This window comes from Lucilia cuprina, chromosome 2, assembly GCF_022045245.1.
Source record: "Lucilia cuprina isolate Lc7/37 chromosome 2, ASM2204524v1, whole genome shotgun sequence".
In the NCBI taxonomy this organism is placed as follows: Eukaryota; Metazoa; Arthropoda; class Insecta; order Diptera; family Calliphoridae; genus Lucilia; species Lucilia cuprina.
Window position 1 is genome coordinate 21,006,257 of NC_060950.1, and position 18,520 is coordinate 21,024,776.

The window sequence follows — 18,520 nt, forward strand, 5'->3', positions numbered from 1 at the left end:
AAAGAATTAGATGAAGTCAAAGAAGCAATCTTTAAAGAAGATCAAAACAAAAGCAACTTAAAGTAATTTACATTGATTTTGATCATATGGAAGGTCATTATTAATTTGTTACTTAAAAAAAATGGAGATTGCAGTTTTTGTTCTATACCGCACAAATATTTGTGTGCCAAAACAATTCTATTAATTGTAAAAATTACAAAAATATTTGCTATTTTTCTAATATTTTTTTTATATTTTTATTGATTCTAATAGATCTTTCGAACATAACAACAAACCTCAAAAAGAACAAAAAAAATGTAAACGATAAAAAAAACATTAAAGTGAGGAGGCGTCTAAAAATAATAAAAAAACAATTAAACAAAAAAATATTTATTTGAAAAAAAAAAACCTCAAAGAACCTAATGATGAACCAAAAACTAGACATTTATGTTTATGACATGTGTACTTACGAGTTTTGTACTCCAACATCTACAACTATGTTTGACACAAGATACTAGAACTGGAATATTTAAAAGATAATAACAATAACAACAAAGATATGATTAACAACATGATGTATGACAACAATAAAAACAATAAACCAACTAATAAATAAATGAGAAAAGTAAATACAAACAAATTAAAATAATTGACAAATAATAATTATAAACAAATAGTTAATACAAGCAAACAACATAAACGTAAACAAATAAATAATCATAATAAACAAACAACAAAGTGACACTCACCAACAACTAGAACATTTATTCAAGCGTCATCAATTCATTCAACTTTTAGTGATTGTTCTTCTCGTTGCTTGTTGGTGTTAAAGTATAGTGAACAATAAACAGTGTAAATAACAGCAACAACAACAACATTTTATGTTGAAAAACAACTAAAACAAAGTGTCTTAAAGAGTGAAAATAAAAACAATCAACAACTAACAAACCAATAAATAAATAAATAAACAACATATTGTCGTCTTTAGACAGCAACAGCATCATTTACCTTCCAACATCATCAAGAGCAACAACATAAAAAACAACAACAGTCAAGATGTCAACCACATGTTGCGGATTAAAACTGTTAATTGCCATCATTGTGTTTGTCACCTATGAAAGTGGCAACAAACACACCTGTAATGGTAAGTTACATTAACAACAACAAACAAAACATGTTTCTCTTTCAAATGTTTGTTACTTCTTTTAATATTAACTTGTTCTCAAGAAGGGAAGCTAGATATGTACTTTAGTACTATTTTCACACACTATAGACCTACTAAAACAAGTTGATAAGTATAGTTGAACAACACCGATTATGTGATACCCTAAACTAAATACATTTTGAAGTAATTTTGGAAAGGATCAAGATCGAGAAATATTAAAAATTTTTGGAAAACTTTGTTATCGATTTCATTGACGTTTATGTAGGATTTCGAGGAGACATTTGTAATAAGATTCGCATAAGGTTTATACGGACAAACATGGCACAGCCATAGATAGATAGATAGATAGATAGATAGATAGATAGATAGATAGATAGATAGATAGATAGATAGATAGATAGATAGATAGATAGATAGATAGATAGATAGATAGATAGATAGATAGATAGATAGATAGATAGATAGATAAATAGATAGATAGATAGATAGATAGATAGATAGATAGATAGATAGATAGATAGATAGATAGATAGATAGATAGATAGATAGATAGATAGATAGATAGATAGGTAGATAGATAGAAAGATAGATAGATAGATAGATAGATAGATAGATAGATAGATAGATAGATAGATAGATAGATAGATAGATAGATAGATAGATAGATAGATAGATAGATAGATAGATAGATAGATGGATAGATAGATAGATAGATAGATAGATAGATAGATAGAGATAGAAAAGAGTTAAGCCATTATTTTAAAGTCCACAGATTGATCTTTTATATAACATATTTTATATAGATTTCAGTTTCAATCTCCAAAGAAAAGTATACTTTGGTCTCTGGTTTACAAATTTCTTGGCCTGTATATGTATGTATTTATTATCCAAGTATTTGCATACATATGTATTTGTATATGGGAAACACTAATAAGTAACTTTTTGCTAAAAGACTTTTTACCCTAAGATTACAGTTTTTCATTGTTGAGTTTTCTTAAGTACATGAATAGTCGCAAGTAAACAGTTATTTATTTGAAAGGTACAGATGCAGTTGTTCATTTAAGTTTAAGAAAAATGACAAAGTTGCAGCAAAGGCATTTTTACTTATAAATTATGTTGGGTGGGAGGGTTTTTTTTTCTCGATTCATAAAATGATTTAAGATAGAGTTTTAAAAGACAACAGACATGCAGACTAATAGATAGACAGACAGACAGACAGACAGACAGACAGTGTAATACAAATGTTAGTTAATGTTTAAGTACGTAAAAAAAGTTTTATGAAAGGGGTCATTAATAAATAGCATAAAATAAATACTATATGAACGAAAAAATTTACAAAAAAAAATAATAACTTTATGATTTTATCTTTGTCAGAGATAAGTACAGAGTGGTTTTTCTTTTCCAAATTATACATACATATATATTATTTGAGTTTAACGCAGTTGTTTACAGTGTCTAGTAAAATGTAAAATTGTATTTATTTAAATGTATTATTTATAAAATGACTTAATTACAGGTGGTGTTAACGAAGAGCTTAAGGCATTTAGATTTAGTGTCATTTTTTATGAAATAAATATATAATTTCATTAATGTATAAAGCAACAATCTCCATAGTAACCCAGCAAAAAAATTGGACCGCATTTAGAATATGAAAAAAGCAAGACTTTGATTCAGAATAATTAGTTTAAAAATGTAAATTTATGTTTTTATTGTATATATCTTAAACACTATATTTACATGTTTAAATGTCAGTGCAAAGTTTCTTGTAATAATTTTAAATCTTAGCCACAGAGATTTGAATAGAGCGGAAACTCTGGTGTCAAAATCTTAAGCACTAGTTCCGGGAGAAAGTCCCGAACTGGTTATTTAACCCACCACTTAGAGTTATCAGTTGCCACAGTACCAATTTGGCGATTAAACATGAGTATGTATTAGAACCTAGGAGGAATCAATTCCTAACAGTTAGGAGAATATTTCTTTAAGAGTTATCTCTAGCCACCCGACTACCCATATGATGTAAACCGTTACTCCACAGATTACCAAGATACAGTCAAAAAGCTAGTCCAATGAAGACAATATATGAGAATGAACATTTTCGTTTAAGATTTTTAAGTGTCTACTCTCTAGGATATTTGGAAATAGTCTTCGCTTTTGCTTACAATTGGGCCACTAAAAATACGATTAACTGTTTGTCAAACTGCTTGAAAAAATGTAAATTTAATGTTTAATTCTAAGTTTCCTTTCTATGTGGTTTATTCTGTACTCTTAACAAACTAGTTGTTCCATATATTCTTACTAATGTCACAGTTGCAACAATTATCTTTGACAAGAGATATATTTTAAAAAATTTAATTACAATATTGTGTTGTTAATTAATCATATGATTTGAAATCTTTTTAAACAATTTTACATATTATTTTAAGACAAAATCTAATATATTTTGAAAATATATAGTTAGTTAGTTTAAAAGGAGGATATATATATACATCAAATCCAAAGAAATACACCTAGGCCTCTATCGGGCTTGTTGTGTGCTCCTTAACCAGTGTCTCAGGTGGGAATCGAACTCACCACCTCCGGTCTATCAGACTAGAACACTAACCACTAACCTACCGGAGGCAATGAAAATATATGAAATATATAATTGTTTTGTCAAGTTTGAAATTGCCATATTTGTATGAGGTAATTTTAGAAGTACGCTTTATGGATTGGAATTAAAAAAAATTATCCTATAGCCATTGAAATGAACAACTTTCATATACGAAAAGTTTATGCAAAATCGGACGTGCAGATTAAGACGTATGTAGAGCATGTAGAGAGGACAGTGAAACACTGGAGCACTTTCTTTGCCACTGTCAGGCATTCGTCGAATTTAGATCCAAGTATTTTGGAAGTGATGTTATTCCGGAAATAACATTTCTGACTAAAACTGAATGGAAGATTCTTAGGAATTATGTTCAGGAAAATAAGTTTCTAAACACTGAAAAATAATTCATTCAGTTACCTTTTTTCATGATAAGGAGATTCACTGGATGTTTATTGATTCACTGGAACAGCGTCACAACGTAGGCTGAATCTATCTTCCCTCTATATTACGACAAACTGTCTTCCTCAGTTTCCAAAACTGGTAGATTTATATGCGACTCAAGCCAATTACCAAGAAAACATAGACATTTATAGTCAATTGATCATTGGATCAGCTAATACATTACAAGGAAAACTTCTTCTTTAGGCAAACTTTCCGTAACTGTAACAAACTACCAGTAAATGTATTTACCGTCATTTGCATTGTAAGTAGATTTAGATTGAATGTTTTCACTACTTCCTCTATCCTTCCTCCCACAACATAATTTCCTTAATTCAACCTAATTTTCTATCCAACGAGTAAAATGCTCTAATGTTTTCGCTATTTACTTTGGATACAAAGAAGTATCATTGTTTTACCCTGACATTTACACGGGGGTAAGTCAAAAATTCGCACTGCGTATAAAATACATGTAAATTTTTTGGTTTTTAAAAATTGATTTGCCAAAAAAGGATTTCTTTATTAAAACACTATTGGCTATCACCTAGTGATAGGAACTAATAGCCCTAATGTACATATATGTAGTTGTCATCATTCTTCCATTTGATTTATGTACGAATTACGAATGAATGAGTGTCATCGGGTGTCATATCATAATCAGCTGTTTGTTCTTATTGGTTAGAGACAAATAGGATATATGTATATATGTATACAAATAGGATATATGTATATAACTTAAATAATGAAACAAACGCTATGTATACACGGTTATTAGATCTTACAACGTTGGCAGTAAAATGCGCAGAAAATGTCTAATAACACTGCCAACTTACAAATTTTGTTTTACAATATTGTCAGTAATGCTTTGTCTGACAACGTTGTAAAAGAAAAATTTTAAGTTCAGGCGATTATTAGATATTTTCTGAACATTTTACTGACAATGTTGTAAGATCTGACAACCGTGTATAATGGCTTATACACACACAAATATTCCAAAAAAATTGTCATTCAAAGGTCGAATTAAGTAATTCTTGCTAGTGTGAACTTGATATAAGTTTATACTCGATCGCAATTAATCGTTAGCATTAAGTTTTCTATATTGATTCAAAGACGATCTAGCCATGTCCGTCCGTCTGTCTGTTGAAAATACAATAGAGTCCAAACGAAAGTAGCTAAAGAGCTGAAACTTTGTACAGTTAATGTAGGTTATTGAAATTGTATTGAAAATGGGCAATATTAGTCTACAATTTCGCCTAGTCTCCTAAATCTCTTTGTAAAATTTTATATGGACCTCTTTAAAACATGTCAGTAATGCTTTGTCTGACAATGATGCAAAAGAAAAATTTTAAGTTCAGACGATTGTTACATATTTTCTGAACTTTTAACTGACAACATTGTAAGATCTGACAACCTTGTATCACGGCTTATACACACACAAATATTCCAAAAAATGGCCAATAAGAGGCTGAATTAAATAATTCAACTGCTGGTGAGAACTTGGTGTTAGTTTTTACTTGACCGCAATTAATCATTAGCATTAAGTTTTCCTTATTGACACATAGTTAAGCATAGCTCCCAAACGATGTGCCCATCTAAAAATTCTTAACTTTCAACTTTATTTTACTGCAAAATTATACAAAAGTCACATAATTTTTCAAAATTTTACCATATAAAAGTTCTTTGAAGATTTTAACCCCTTATGAGGTAACTTTCCAAAACTAAACAAACAAATTATGAGCAACACTGTGTGGAAAATTATGTTGTAGATATGCATGTATAAAAAAAAAACAGTTGTAATATTTGAATGTCGTACCGTCCTCGTTCCGTAAGTCAGTATATTTACAGACATGTGTTGACATGTTAAGGTGCAGGCGAATAAACACTGAAAATTTAACCGGCAAACCACCTTTTTACACATACCGAATATATCCACACATACAATCAATAATATTGACAATTGTTTGTGTGTGTGTGTGTGTGTGTGTGTGTATGTTTGACCAAAAACGGAAGGAGGCGCGTTTTTTAACAATTTTAGTCATTTTCTCATAAACATCGAAATGATGTGCCGCAAAAACAACTACGCATAGATAGTTCTTTTGATTTTTGTTGTTGTTTTTTTTATTTAACTAACAAAAAACATACTAAAAACACACCTTAAAATTGTATTTTGTTTGTTTGCCTTTTTGAGTAGGTTACACTTAGTTTTAGTTTTTAATACGGGTATGAGTTTGAAATTTAGCTTATCATTGTAACCGAAAAAAATTCTTTTTTTGTCGAAGTCATACTAACATAAATGGGCATTATGGAGATGGATATCTTTATACACATTAGACCGGTACTTAAAGAATCGAATTGGTAAAGGTATCTTCTCGCTGTTATAACCTCTCCAAAATAGCTAAAACTGGATTTTAGGACGAGATATCTCGAATACCTGATGTTTGGGAAAATTTCTAAATTCAGTTTCATATTCAACGTATACGTTGTATGTAGCTCAATCCTGAAGTATATATACCTTGGTTTCTGGGTTTTCTAAAGTTTTCTGAATTCAACGCTTTTTTGATCCCCCCTAATGTACATACATAAAAATCTACTCACACACTTGAATATGCAATCGTGCATATTATATTTTTTTGGTTTTTATTTATCAGCCAGGGGGGTTGACCATTTGGCATGAATGACCTTCCATTAAAAGAATATCGACTATCCAAAAAACATTTGTGTTTACTTACTTTTATTATTTAAACATTTTTTTTTTACTTTTTTCACTTAATATTTTGCATTAATATAATAAACACTAAACTCTAGTTGTACGAGACTGTTGTTAGTTATGCTATGTACACACGGTTGTTAGATCTTACAATGTTGGCAGTAAAATAAGTATGCAGAAAATGTCTAATAACAGTGTAAACTTACAAATTTTTTCTTGCAATAACAACGTTGTAAAAGAAAACTTGTAAGTTCGAAGGATTGTTAGACATTTTCTAAACATTTTACTGACAACGTTGTAAGATCTGACAACCGTGTATTACGGTTTTTAGTTCACAAAATTAATAAGATAAGTTCAAATTTGGAATTTTCTCATTTCGGGGGACGAAAATTTTAATTGAATATTCTGCAAAGTTTGCTAAAATTCATTATTAAAATGTACTAAAATGAAGGGTACTTATGAGTCGCCACAATCGAATGTAGCACACTTAATTCTTTGTTTTTTTTTTTTTTTGACTGCTCCCAAATATCAATTTAAAATTCGTAATTTAAACGTTCATCAGTGTGGATTTTTGACAGACAAATATACAAATTTAATTGAATTTATTAGCATTCGTAAACCAATTATGTTTTTTTTTCAAACTCACATGATTGTTCAAACATTTAAAAAATAAGAATTAAATATAGTAGGTATGTGTGCCACGAGTATTTAGAATATTTGGTATTATATTTTACCCCGACTGTTGATTAAACCAGGTGTTTAAGTGTCAACATAATTTCATTCTAACACACATACGTCTAGATATTAATTTATTACCCCCAAAAAAGAAAGAAGAAGAAAATAAAAATAAAAAAAAACATTAAGTGGCAAAACATATGCTAATCATTGACCGAATTTAGCACATCTAAACTTGATAATAACACTAAAATAAATAAATGGAATTTGAGTGTTTTATGATTCTATCACGTCTACAATTATCTCTTGGTAATTAATTTATTAAAGAAATGTCATTCATTAACATTTTCAGACATAGTTTGAAGATGAAAACAAATAGAAAATTTATGCATGCAATCGTTTAGGTGAAGTTTCAAATGTGGCGTATGTTTATTATGAACATATGTTTTTATTCAGGGTAATAAATCAGTATGTTGTAAAAATTCTTGAGCAATTTTCTTTTAATCTCATCAAATAAATGGACAATGAAAAATCTTTTAATACCAACACCTATAAAAAAGATGATTCAGTTCTAGTTTCCAATTGCTTCCTCAACTTTATGTTAAATTTCCCAATAATCAATTTGATTATTGAAATTCAATTTGATAGTGTTATCGTTAATATATTGCGTATATGTCTCTTTCCAATTCGATATTGTTAGACATAATCACAAACAAACGAATGTTGCGTAAATTTCGTTTTAGCGAAAATATCTTGAGTTTCAATATAGTTTCCAAGACGAGATCTATCATACGAATATTCACCATTAAAAAATTCTAGCCCAACATCGGTGCACAAGAATATGTAGGGTAGAAGGGGGATTATACGTCATAGGGCACATCTGCCAAAGCGAATAACTTGAAAACCGAGTAATCGATTTTATCGCATTATCAAATTTTGTTTTCGTATATCGATTATCTATGATCCCTGAAAATTTGAAACAATTACTTTACATATGAAGGGAGGCAGACATGATTAATTGTTTTTCAAAGGGCTGTGAAAATATTTCACTGTGTGAACTTTTTGTGCTAACTTTTTTAGTTTTTGTGATAGAAAAAATATATTGGTCAGTATTAGAACGTCAATAATAGTGAACAATAAGGCAAAATAATATTTTCGATAGTATAATTTGAAGCCCGAAAAAAATTTAAACTAAACCCCAGAACTGACCGTGGGGCACATACGCCAGTAATAATTTGTTTTAATTTTTTGTTAAGTTTTGTGAAATAAACAATAAATAGCTAGTTTATTATACTTTGTTTAATGAATTAAAATATAAAACAGCAAAATAAGTTTTTATTTTTGTAATATTTTCTATTATTTTTTAATGACAAATCTGCCCCATCCCCTTGGGGCATTTTTCCCATGGATTGGGCGGTATCGCCGTTGTTGGTCAGTGCGGAAAAGTTAAAAAATATGTACATGAGGATGACTTAGGAAAGATTGAAAGGAATAAAACTAAAGCCAACATATCTAAGTATCCGAACCAAGAAAAAAATTAAGATATGTATTGCGGATTTAATTTGAGGCCGCCTCAAAAAATAAGTGGCGTATGGTCCCCCTTCTACTCTACTATATAGTTTAGGTCCTTAAGTAGGTCTTCTAAGTATTCAAAAATTAGACTGCAGAGATTGACGAAAATCATGTTTCTAGTGGCTTGAAATAGATCTATTGGAGGCCAGCATCGGTCCACATGTACATGTATATATGTATATATATACATGTAGAGTTTAGGTCCTTAAAAGTTTCTCTTCCAAGATAATATCACTCCGAAGATCTTTAGATCTACGAAATTGCTTCAGATTTTTTGCTGTCCTCTACACCTCGTCTAAACTTGCCCGAATATGTACGTCCAATTTTGTATAATTGTAATTATATGTTTTTAATAACAATATATTGTTACAGTGAACATAGTATAGTTATAGTAACTATGTTTTTTCTCTGCGTGTAGAAAAGAATGAAAAGGGGTAGTTTTAGGGTTGGACCATAAGAGATGTTTAGAGTAAATATAGAATGAAATATGTGTACCTAATGAAGAATTGAGATAGAAGTAGAGGAGGAAATAGAAGGTTTTGTACTTGTAGACTAATAAGCGCCTTGGTCAAGTATGGCTTGGTGATCTTAAAAACCAATTACTGTGTATGATAAAGGCATTAATATTATTCAGCCTTGGTCTGGATAGTTCTGACAAATAGTCGCTTTTCTAGAATCGAATGTCTACTAGTGCAGGGCATTGATAGAGAAGATGTTCGATAAATTCTTTTTCGTCTTGACAACTTCTACAGAAGTTGTTGTAGGGTATACCAAGTCTTCTTGCATGGTTACCAAATGATTTATATCTTGCAATGACAGTGACAAGATTGTTGATGTAAGAACGGTTTAGTTGCGATTAAAGTCGTAACTTGGCTATATCTTCCTAGGTTGATACAAAACTAATCAAAAATAAAAATTTTAAAATACTTTCATATTATAAAAGATTTAAGAACACAAATTATGCACATCGTAATCGAGGGAAATAAAAGTATATTTCTACTGATAAATTTAAGTTAAAAACTGGTAAATTTATTTACCCATTAATTTGACATGGTCTTTAAAAACTTAAGTAATTTATGTCTTCTTTTTATAATACTCTAATGAAAAACCAAATTCCACAAACAATTGTCAGTCCTATTGTATCTTATCAATAAAGTTTAATATTAAAATTATTTGTCTAGTAAGTTCGACGGACGACCACTGTTGAAGTCAATGAGCATTATTTACTTTAGAACTAATTATTTGAGGGCCAATAAAACTAATTGGACCTGCTTTAAAAAAAAGTTAAATTGCTTGCGATATTAATTATTTTATAATGTGTTCTTTTTTGGTGCGCGGGTTTTACGAGCTTTTTCTTTTCAAAGCATAATTATTAGACGACAAAAAAGGTGCTTCAGAATTAGTAAAGAACAAATAAAAGATAAAGAATTTAAAATTATTATTTTAACATTTACTATTTACTAGTATTTTATTAGACTGCTCATACTTATTTAGTATTCATTCACATTAACACACATTTGTCTGCATAATATCTATCTATCTGTCGGTCTGGCCCGTTCCGTCTGTTTCTTTATTATGTATCTATTTATCTATTCATTGTGCATTGTGTATGTTGAATTCATTAAAACCAAAAAAAGATTAACAGGATTCACTGTTCAAACATCAGGGGAAACAAAACAAAAAATGTCAATTATATAGAAATCACTCATTAAATGACATTAAACGAGTTGAAATGATAAGCTATGAGAATGAAAGGGTTGAGTAATAATAAATATTGTTTAAATGACACAAACAAAGTTATGAACACGAGGGTCGTTGAGATATTTGTTCAGAAATTTAGTGATTTCATATTTCTATTGGCAAAACATTGTTGTAATGGTCGAAGACCCCTAAAACGTGTTATGTGTTTTCACAAAATGTCAAAACGCTTTGCCCAGGTTCAGGTACAAGATGGTCTAAAGGGAGGGACAAAGTGGAATGAAATTTGTTCCAATGATCAGTAATTATTGATATTGAAATGTGCAAAGAAATTCAGAAGGCCGAACATTAACTAAAACATTACCAGGTACTTCTTGTTCTCTGTGGACACAATCCAGAACTATTAGTTTTGATTATGTATAGAAAAGTCCGTCCGTAGTTCCTGAAGGAAGTAACTTTGGAACTGTATTATAATGCACCTAATATTTTTATACTTTTCACCACTTTAGTAGGGAGGGAGTAGGGAGGGTTTGTGCTGATGTTTGTAACGTACAATAATATTGGTCATATACCCACCTTAAAGTATACCAATCGGCCCAGAGCCATTTTCTGAATCGATTTAGCTATGTCCGTCCGTCTATTCGTTCGTCAAGGTAAACCTTGTAATCAAACTACAGGTCGGATCTTCTATTGTGCCAAGGATGAAGAATATTGAAAATTGTTAAGATCGGTTCATTATTTCACCTAGCCCCCATACAACTGAACTTCTGAATAGGGCTTGTAAAACTTGTTATCAAACTACCGGTCGCAATTTTGGAGATAATTCAATGAAACTGCGCACATGATCTTCTATGGTACCGTAGACGAATCCTGTTGAAAATGGTTTACACCGGTCTATTATTTCACCTAGCCCCATACAACTGAACCCCCGAATAGGACTTGTAAACCTTGTAATCAAACTACAGGTGGCAATTTTGGAGATAATTCAATGAAATTTGAAACATTATCTTTTATGGTACCGTCTATTAAAAATGTTTTACATCGGTCCATTATTTTACCTAGCTCCCATACAACTGAACCCGCCGACTAGGGCTTTTAAGTTCATAATTATGTTTAATATACTCATATCTCGACAAAAGCTGCAAAACCAAGTTCTATACTAGACTTGATGAACCTCACGAATTCTATAATAATGGGTCCTCATATGAGCCTATTAAAAATTAAAACTTCCCAGACAACCTGGAAAGTATGCAAATAAAAAAAGACAATGTGCTACCATGATGTCCTTTCTTTTTCCACTAACATGCCATTAAAAACCAGCTATCAAGATATTTAATGTTGGACATAAACTGACAGACAGACAATTAGAGAGACGGACGGACGGACAGACAAACTGTAACTGAAACGAAAACCACACATTATCTAGCAACATTTGATGTTGTGTAGCAACATTGTTTGTTTAGAAGAACAATGTCATTATAGAATAATATTGAATTTTATTTAAATGAAACTTAAGTGAATTTTTCTTTTTCGAGAAGAATGAGTGAAATGTTTCTTTTTTTGCCATTTCACATAAAATACATTAGAAATATAAAAAAAACAAAATATTGTCTACAAAGAATAACCATCATTAAGGAAAGGGTTTGGGTGTAAACAAAACAAGTTTGATGACAAAAGGAAGAACAAGAAAGAAAACAATTTTTCATATTACACAGTGAGACATTAGGGAGATGTTAAGAATGTTTAATAAGGTGGCAGCAAGATTAGTTTAAAGTTTAAAATTAAACTTTTAGTTCAGTATCAAATTAACATTTAAGGGCGGGTTTCTTACTACTCAGTTAAACTAGGCTTAACTGGCTGTTAGATTAAACTCGGAACAAATTTAGGCGGACTTTAACAGATGATTGTGTTTTTCAGTTTTGGATTTAAGTTCCGATAACTTTGTTAGTGTTGCCAACTTTTCACTCAAAAACATAAACAATGAACAGCTGTTTTTTGCAAACAATACTTTTGTAAAACGAAAAATTTTGGAAAAATGTTAAATAAATATTTAAAACAGTAATAAATAAAACAAAATAAATCAGAAAATTGCAATTTACTTAAAATATTAAGTTTTTGTTTTTTCGGAAATCCTTAATTGTGAATTTTGACTTTCAAGTTTATTTCTGAAGGGGAGTTTGTATGAGTGTTATGATTTTTTTTTTTTGACATAATGAAACATTTATCGTAATTATGAGCCCAAAGGCCCCATTCGGGAAGTACGGTTGTATGGGGGCTAGGCGAAATAATGGACCGATTACAACAATTTTTATTTTCAACCACACACCTTGCGTTCGTTCTATGTGCCAAATGTCATCAAATTATCTTGAAAATTGCGACCTGTAACGTGCGCACAAGCTTTACATGGATACAAAGACAGAAATCTGGACGGACGGACATAGCTAAATCGACTCAGAAAGTGATTCTGACTACTGTACATAGGGGAATAAAATTAATACACGCCTGGTACCAAATTAACACTAAAGTGTTTATAATTTTCCAAAAACATCCGTTGTCAAAGTATAAACATACAAACGACAACACTATTTTCTCAGACAACATAAAATAATAAACACTTTGGTGTCAATTTGGTACTAGGCGTGTATATTTTTGTTCTCTCTGTGTAACATTAAAATCCATATAAACAATTAATAAAAATTGGTGAAATTTCTATGTGGAGCACTGTTCATATATATTAAATACATAAATTCACATATCTGGAAAACTATTAGAGACAGTATCCTCAAAATTTTCACAAACAATTTTGACATTCATGTGAAAGGGGCAGACTTTCACCACATTCGAAAGAAATGAATGAGTTGCATTTACTAGCCTGGCAAAAAGGCATGTGAAAGAAATACAAAGGAATCGTATATCTAGGAAACTATTAGAGATAAAATTCTCAAAATTGATTAATGTTTGTCAAATTCACAAACCATGTTGTATTGTTGTATGTCATAAAAAATTTTCAAACTAAATTTTTTAAAACAAAACAAATCAATAATAAAAAAAATTACGACATACTACGATACAACACCGAATGTGAATGTGACAATTGTGTTTAGAGTAGTAAAGTAGTAAATTTCTTTAACTACGATGTAAAAATGTATCCAAAGCGATTAGAAAAGCTCATAAAAGACTCTTTTAGAAGAGATAGAAAGAGAGCGGATAAATTAATCAAACTTGTATACAAATTTAAATGTTGCCTGGGATTATAGCACTTTTGTGACACTTTTCACATATACTAATAAAGTTGTTCCTTTTTATACCCTACATCACTTTAGTGGGGAGAGTATATTGGGTTTGTGCTGATGTTTGTAACGCACAATAATATTGATCCTATTCCCAACTTAAAGTATACCAATCGGCTCAGAATCATTTTCTGAGTCGATTTAGCAATTTTGAAGATTATTCAATGCATAATCTTCTATTGTCCCAGGAACGAAGCCTGTTGAAAATGGTTTATATCGATCCATTATTTCACCTAGCCCCCATAAAACTGAACCCCCGAATAGGGCTTGTAAACCTTGTAATCAAACTACAGGTCGCAATTTTGTAGATAATTCAATGAAATTTGGTACATGACCTTTTATGGTACCGCCTATTGAAAATAGTTTACATCGGTCCATTATTTCACATAGACCCCATACAACTGAACCTGCCGAATAGGGCTTTTAAGTTCATAATTATGTTTAATATACTCATATCTCGACAAAACCGAAACCAAGTTCTATACTAGACGAAATTGACCCTCACGAATACCATAGGACCTCATATGACCCTAGTCCCTATGAAAAGCCACCATCAAAATTTCACTTAAATGTCCACAATTTTATTCAACAATAAATGGCTTAAGTATGTATATCTAAGGCACCAATTCAACTTAAATCACAAATTATTTTTGTAAAAGGTGTAGGGTATTATATGGTCGCCCTCGCTTGACTATAATTTCTTATATGTTATATCTATTATTTTATGATTAAGAACCAACCTATTGCTTTTCTTTTTATTCAAAGACAAAATAAAAATGTTTTATATCATATTTATAGTTTTGTTCCTGAACTTGATGCAAAAGCACCAGGAAGAAAAAAAAAGTTCATTACGGTCGCTGGACTGGTTTGATGTTTGGCATTAAAGGCTTTTATCGTTATCGTTAGATACAATATGAATTAAAAAGAAAAAAATGTTGAATGTTATGTATGTATTTGTGTTGTATGTAGGTTTCCTTCCTTCTAAGCAAACAGGTTGATTATAGTTCTACTTCATCATACAGGTGTGGTATGTAAAACAAAAAAAAAAACACATTTTCATATTCAAACACACACACATACACACATACAAACATAAATAAATATTGTGGACATAAAAGATACACATGTAAACAGTTATTAGGATACTAATTAACGGCGGCTTTTAATTAATCTTCATTAGTTTTTGTTTTTTTTTATACATCGAGATTTTCACCATGACAAGGAAACAAATAAAGTGCTGGTGCTGATGACCTGTTGTTGTAATACGAGTATGATGAGAATAAGAAATTACCACTAATTACAAGTTTTGTTACAAACTATTGCATCATTAAATTGTTATTAAAGTTTTCATTTGGCAAAAGAAAATTTCAAATTACTTTTTGTGAAATTTGTGAAAAACCATAGAAAATGTTTAGATTTATTGCTTTTAATCTACATGTTTGTTTTTGCCATTTAATATTCGTTTAAAATACTAACATCCAGTCAGCATCCACATGAGTCATTTAACAGTGTTGTCATGTTGTGTTTTTTTTACGTTTAGTATTTTTCCCCAATATAGATTTTTGTCTTGTGATGTTGTTTTTATAAGAACAACTTTCTGTAAAAAAGTAAAAATACTCTACATAACGTTATTATTAGATTGTCAAAAGAAAAAGTAAAATAATTTGTATATTGCAGTGGTTTCATTGAACATGATTGTATATTAAGGGGGCTTTCAAATTAAATCTCTTAGTTTAAACCCTAATATTTAATGAAGAGATAAAACTCTTCACATTTTACATTGTTTTTGAGATTTTCTTTTTACAATAGTATTCTTTTCAAGTTTACTTATACAACTTTTACTTCTACTTTCCAAAGAGTCAGAAAAGTGAAACAAAAAACATACATTAAAAACAAAAAAAATTATACATCTTGACCTTAGTCAGCCAACTTGTATATTCGAAAGTTCCAATAAAAAAATATTACAATACAAAAAAAAAAAAACAAAAAACACTTTAATGCAAATTGAACATGGTATAAGTACTAGGAGTGTTTAACTGTTTTAAAGCACAAGTAGGAGTAAGAGTAGGATGTCTTGTCCACATTGTTTTCTTTTTGTTTTTTTTCTTTTTGCATTGTTAACAAATCACATATAAACTTGTCGTAATCTTATTAAAACTAAAACTAAAAGTTGTTTTTTTTTACGGAAATCCTTGACTAGGGAACAATTATGTTTATGTCTCGGTTTATGCTGATATACATATGGGTAGGGAATTAAAATATCTAGAGAACGCATATACATATAACACAGGTTAAACATGATTATTTAATAAATAAGTTATAAGTCTCTAAAATGGCCAAAAAAGGAATTTTTCATACTTAATGACGCGATATCTCAAAAATATACGAAATTCTAATCGTATAAAGAGTAGCTCAATCCTATCTATCTATCTTTCTATCTATCTATCTATCTATCTATCTATCTATCTATCTATCTATCTATCTATCTATCTATCTATCTATCTATCTATCTATCTATCTATCTATCTATCTTTCTGTCTATCTATCTAACTATCTATCTGTCTATCTATCTATATATCTATCGATCTATCTATCTATCTATCTATCTATCTATCTATTTATCTATCTATCTATCTATCTATCTATCTGTCTATCTATCTATCTATCTATCTATCTAGCGATCTATCTATCTATCTATCTATATATCTATCTATCTATCTATCTATCTATCTATATATCTATCTATCTATCTATATATCTATCTATCTATCTATCTATATATCTATATATTATATTATATATATATATATAATATATACTATATATATATATATATATATATATTATATATATATATATATATATATATATATATATAATATATATATATATATATTATATATAAGTCTCTAAAATGGCCAAAAAAGGAATTTTTCATACTTAATGACGCGATATCTCAAAAATATACGAAATTCTAATCGTATAAAGAGTAGCTCAATCCTATCTATCTTTCTATCTATCTATCTATCTATCTATCTATCTATCTATCTTGCTGTCTATCTATCTAACTATCTATCTGTCTATCTATCTATATATCTATCGATCTATCTATCTATCTATCTATCTATCTATCTATTTATCTATCTATCTATCTAGCGATCTATCTATCTATCTATATATCTATCTATCTATCTATCTATCTATCTATATATCTATCTATCTATCTATCTATCTATCTATATATCTATCTATCTATCTATATATCTATATATCTATCTATCTATCTATCTTATATATAAAATATAATATATATATAATATATATATATAATAAGATATATATATATATTATATTATAATATATATATATATATATATATATTATATATATATATATATATATATATATATATATATATATATATATATATATATAATATATATATATATATATATATATATATATATATATATATATATATTTTGAAATTTTGAAAAAAAATAACTGAATTTCATCAAAGTCATTTTACATTATAAAATCTTGGGATTTAGAATTGAAAACAATCACAAATATTTTAATGTATTGAAAGAATTCTATTGAGAAGAAATCTGTTTATGCACCATTTAAAAACAACATAGCTATAACAATAGTATAAAATCGATAATTATCAATTATTTTTTATAAACTTTTCCCTTTAGTAAAATTGCATTTGAAAATTCATCATATTAAAAACACTTAGATGCGTCAAAAATTCATCAGACCATATTTGTATTTGTATGATTACGTTATTATTATTTTTTCTTTCCTTTCATAATCAAAACAAATAAAATCTTTTATTTCTTGTTGTACGAAAGAGAGTAGAATTCTGATTCTGTTTGTAATGCATTGTTGTTTATGTTCCATTTCCGACACAATTCGTTTTCTTTTATTCGTTTCATTGTCTGCAAAAAATAAATATTTAATTTGTGCGGAAATTAAGAAGTTTCTTTTTCATACTCTTTTCTTTTATTTTTTGTTTGTAATAAATGATTTGTGTTGTTTGAAATAAGAAAAAAATGAAAGTTTAGTTATGGTGAAAAGTTAGAATTGACCAAAAGATTGCAATTGGCGACCCAATAGGAAAAATTAACAAACAATTAGCAAACTTAAAAAGACTCAATGAAAAAATAAATCAGGATAAGAACATATCCTTTTTTTGAGTTCAATTATAATTTTAAATTTGTAAAATATTGTATATAATTTGTTTCCTAGTCGCCATGAATATTGTTCTTGTATTTAAAACTCCCTCTTTAATCAAATTGTATAAAAAATCATAATGTTTAAATAAACAGTTATTATTCAATATATTATTACACTCATACTTCTTCCTCCACCTAATCCACACACTCCCATCCATCCCATTCATTTAC

At 29.1% G+C, this 18,520-nt stretch overlaps 1 protein-coding gene across 1 annotated transcript in view; it reads left to right on the forward strand.

Moving 5' to 3' along the window:
• Nucleotides 1-252: 252 nt before the first annotated feature.
• The window catches only part of LOC111678362, a 43,942-nt gene continuing 25,674 nt past the window's right edge, over nucleotides 253-18,520 (forward strand). The window contains exon 1 of the mRNA XM_023439659.2: nucleotides 253-1,123. Coding sequence (XP_023295427.2) covers nucleotides 1,036-1,123 — 88 coding nt within the window. The 5' untranslated portion in view covers nucleotides 253-1,035. The remainder of the gene's footprint in view (nucleotides 1,124-18,520) is intronic.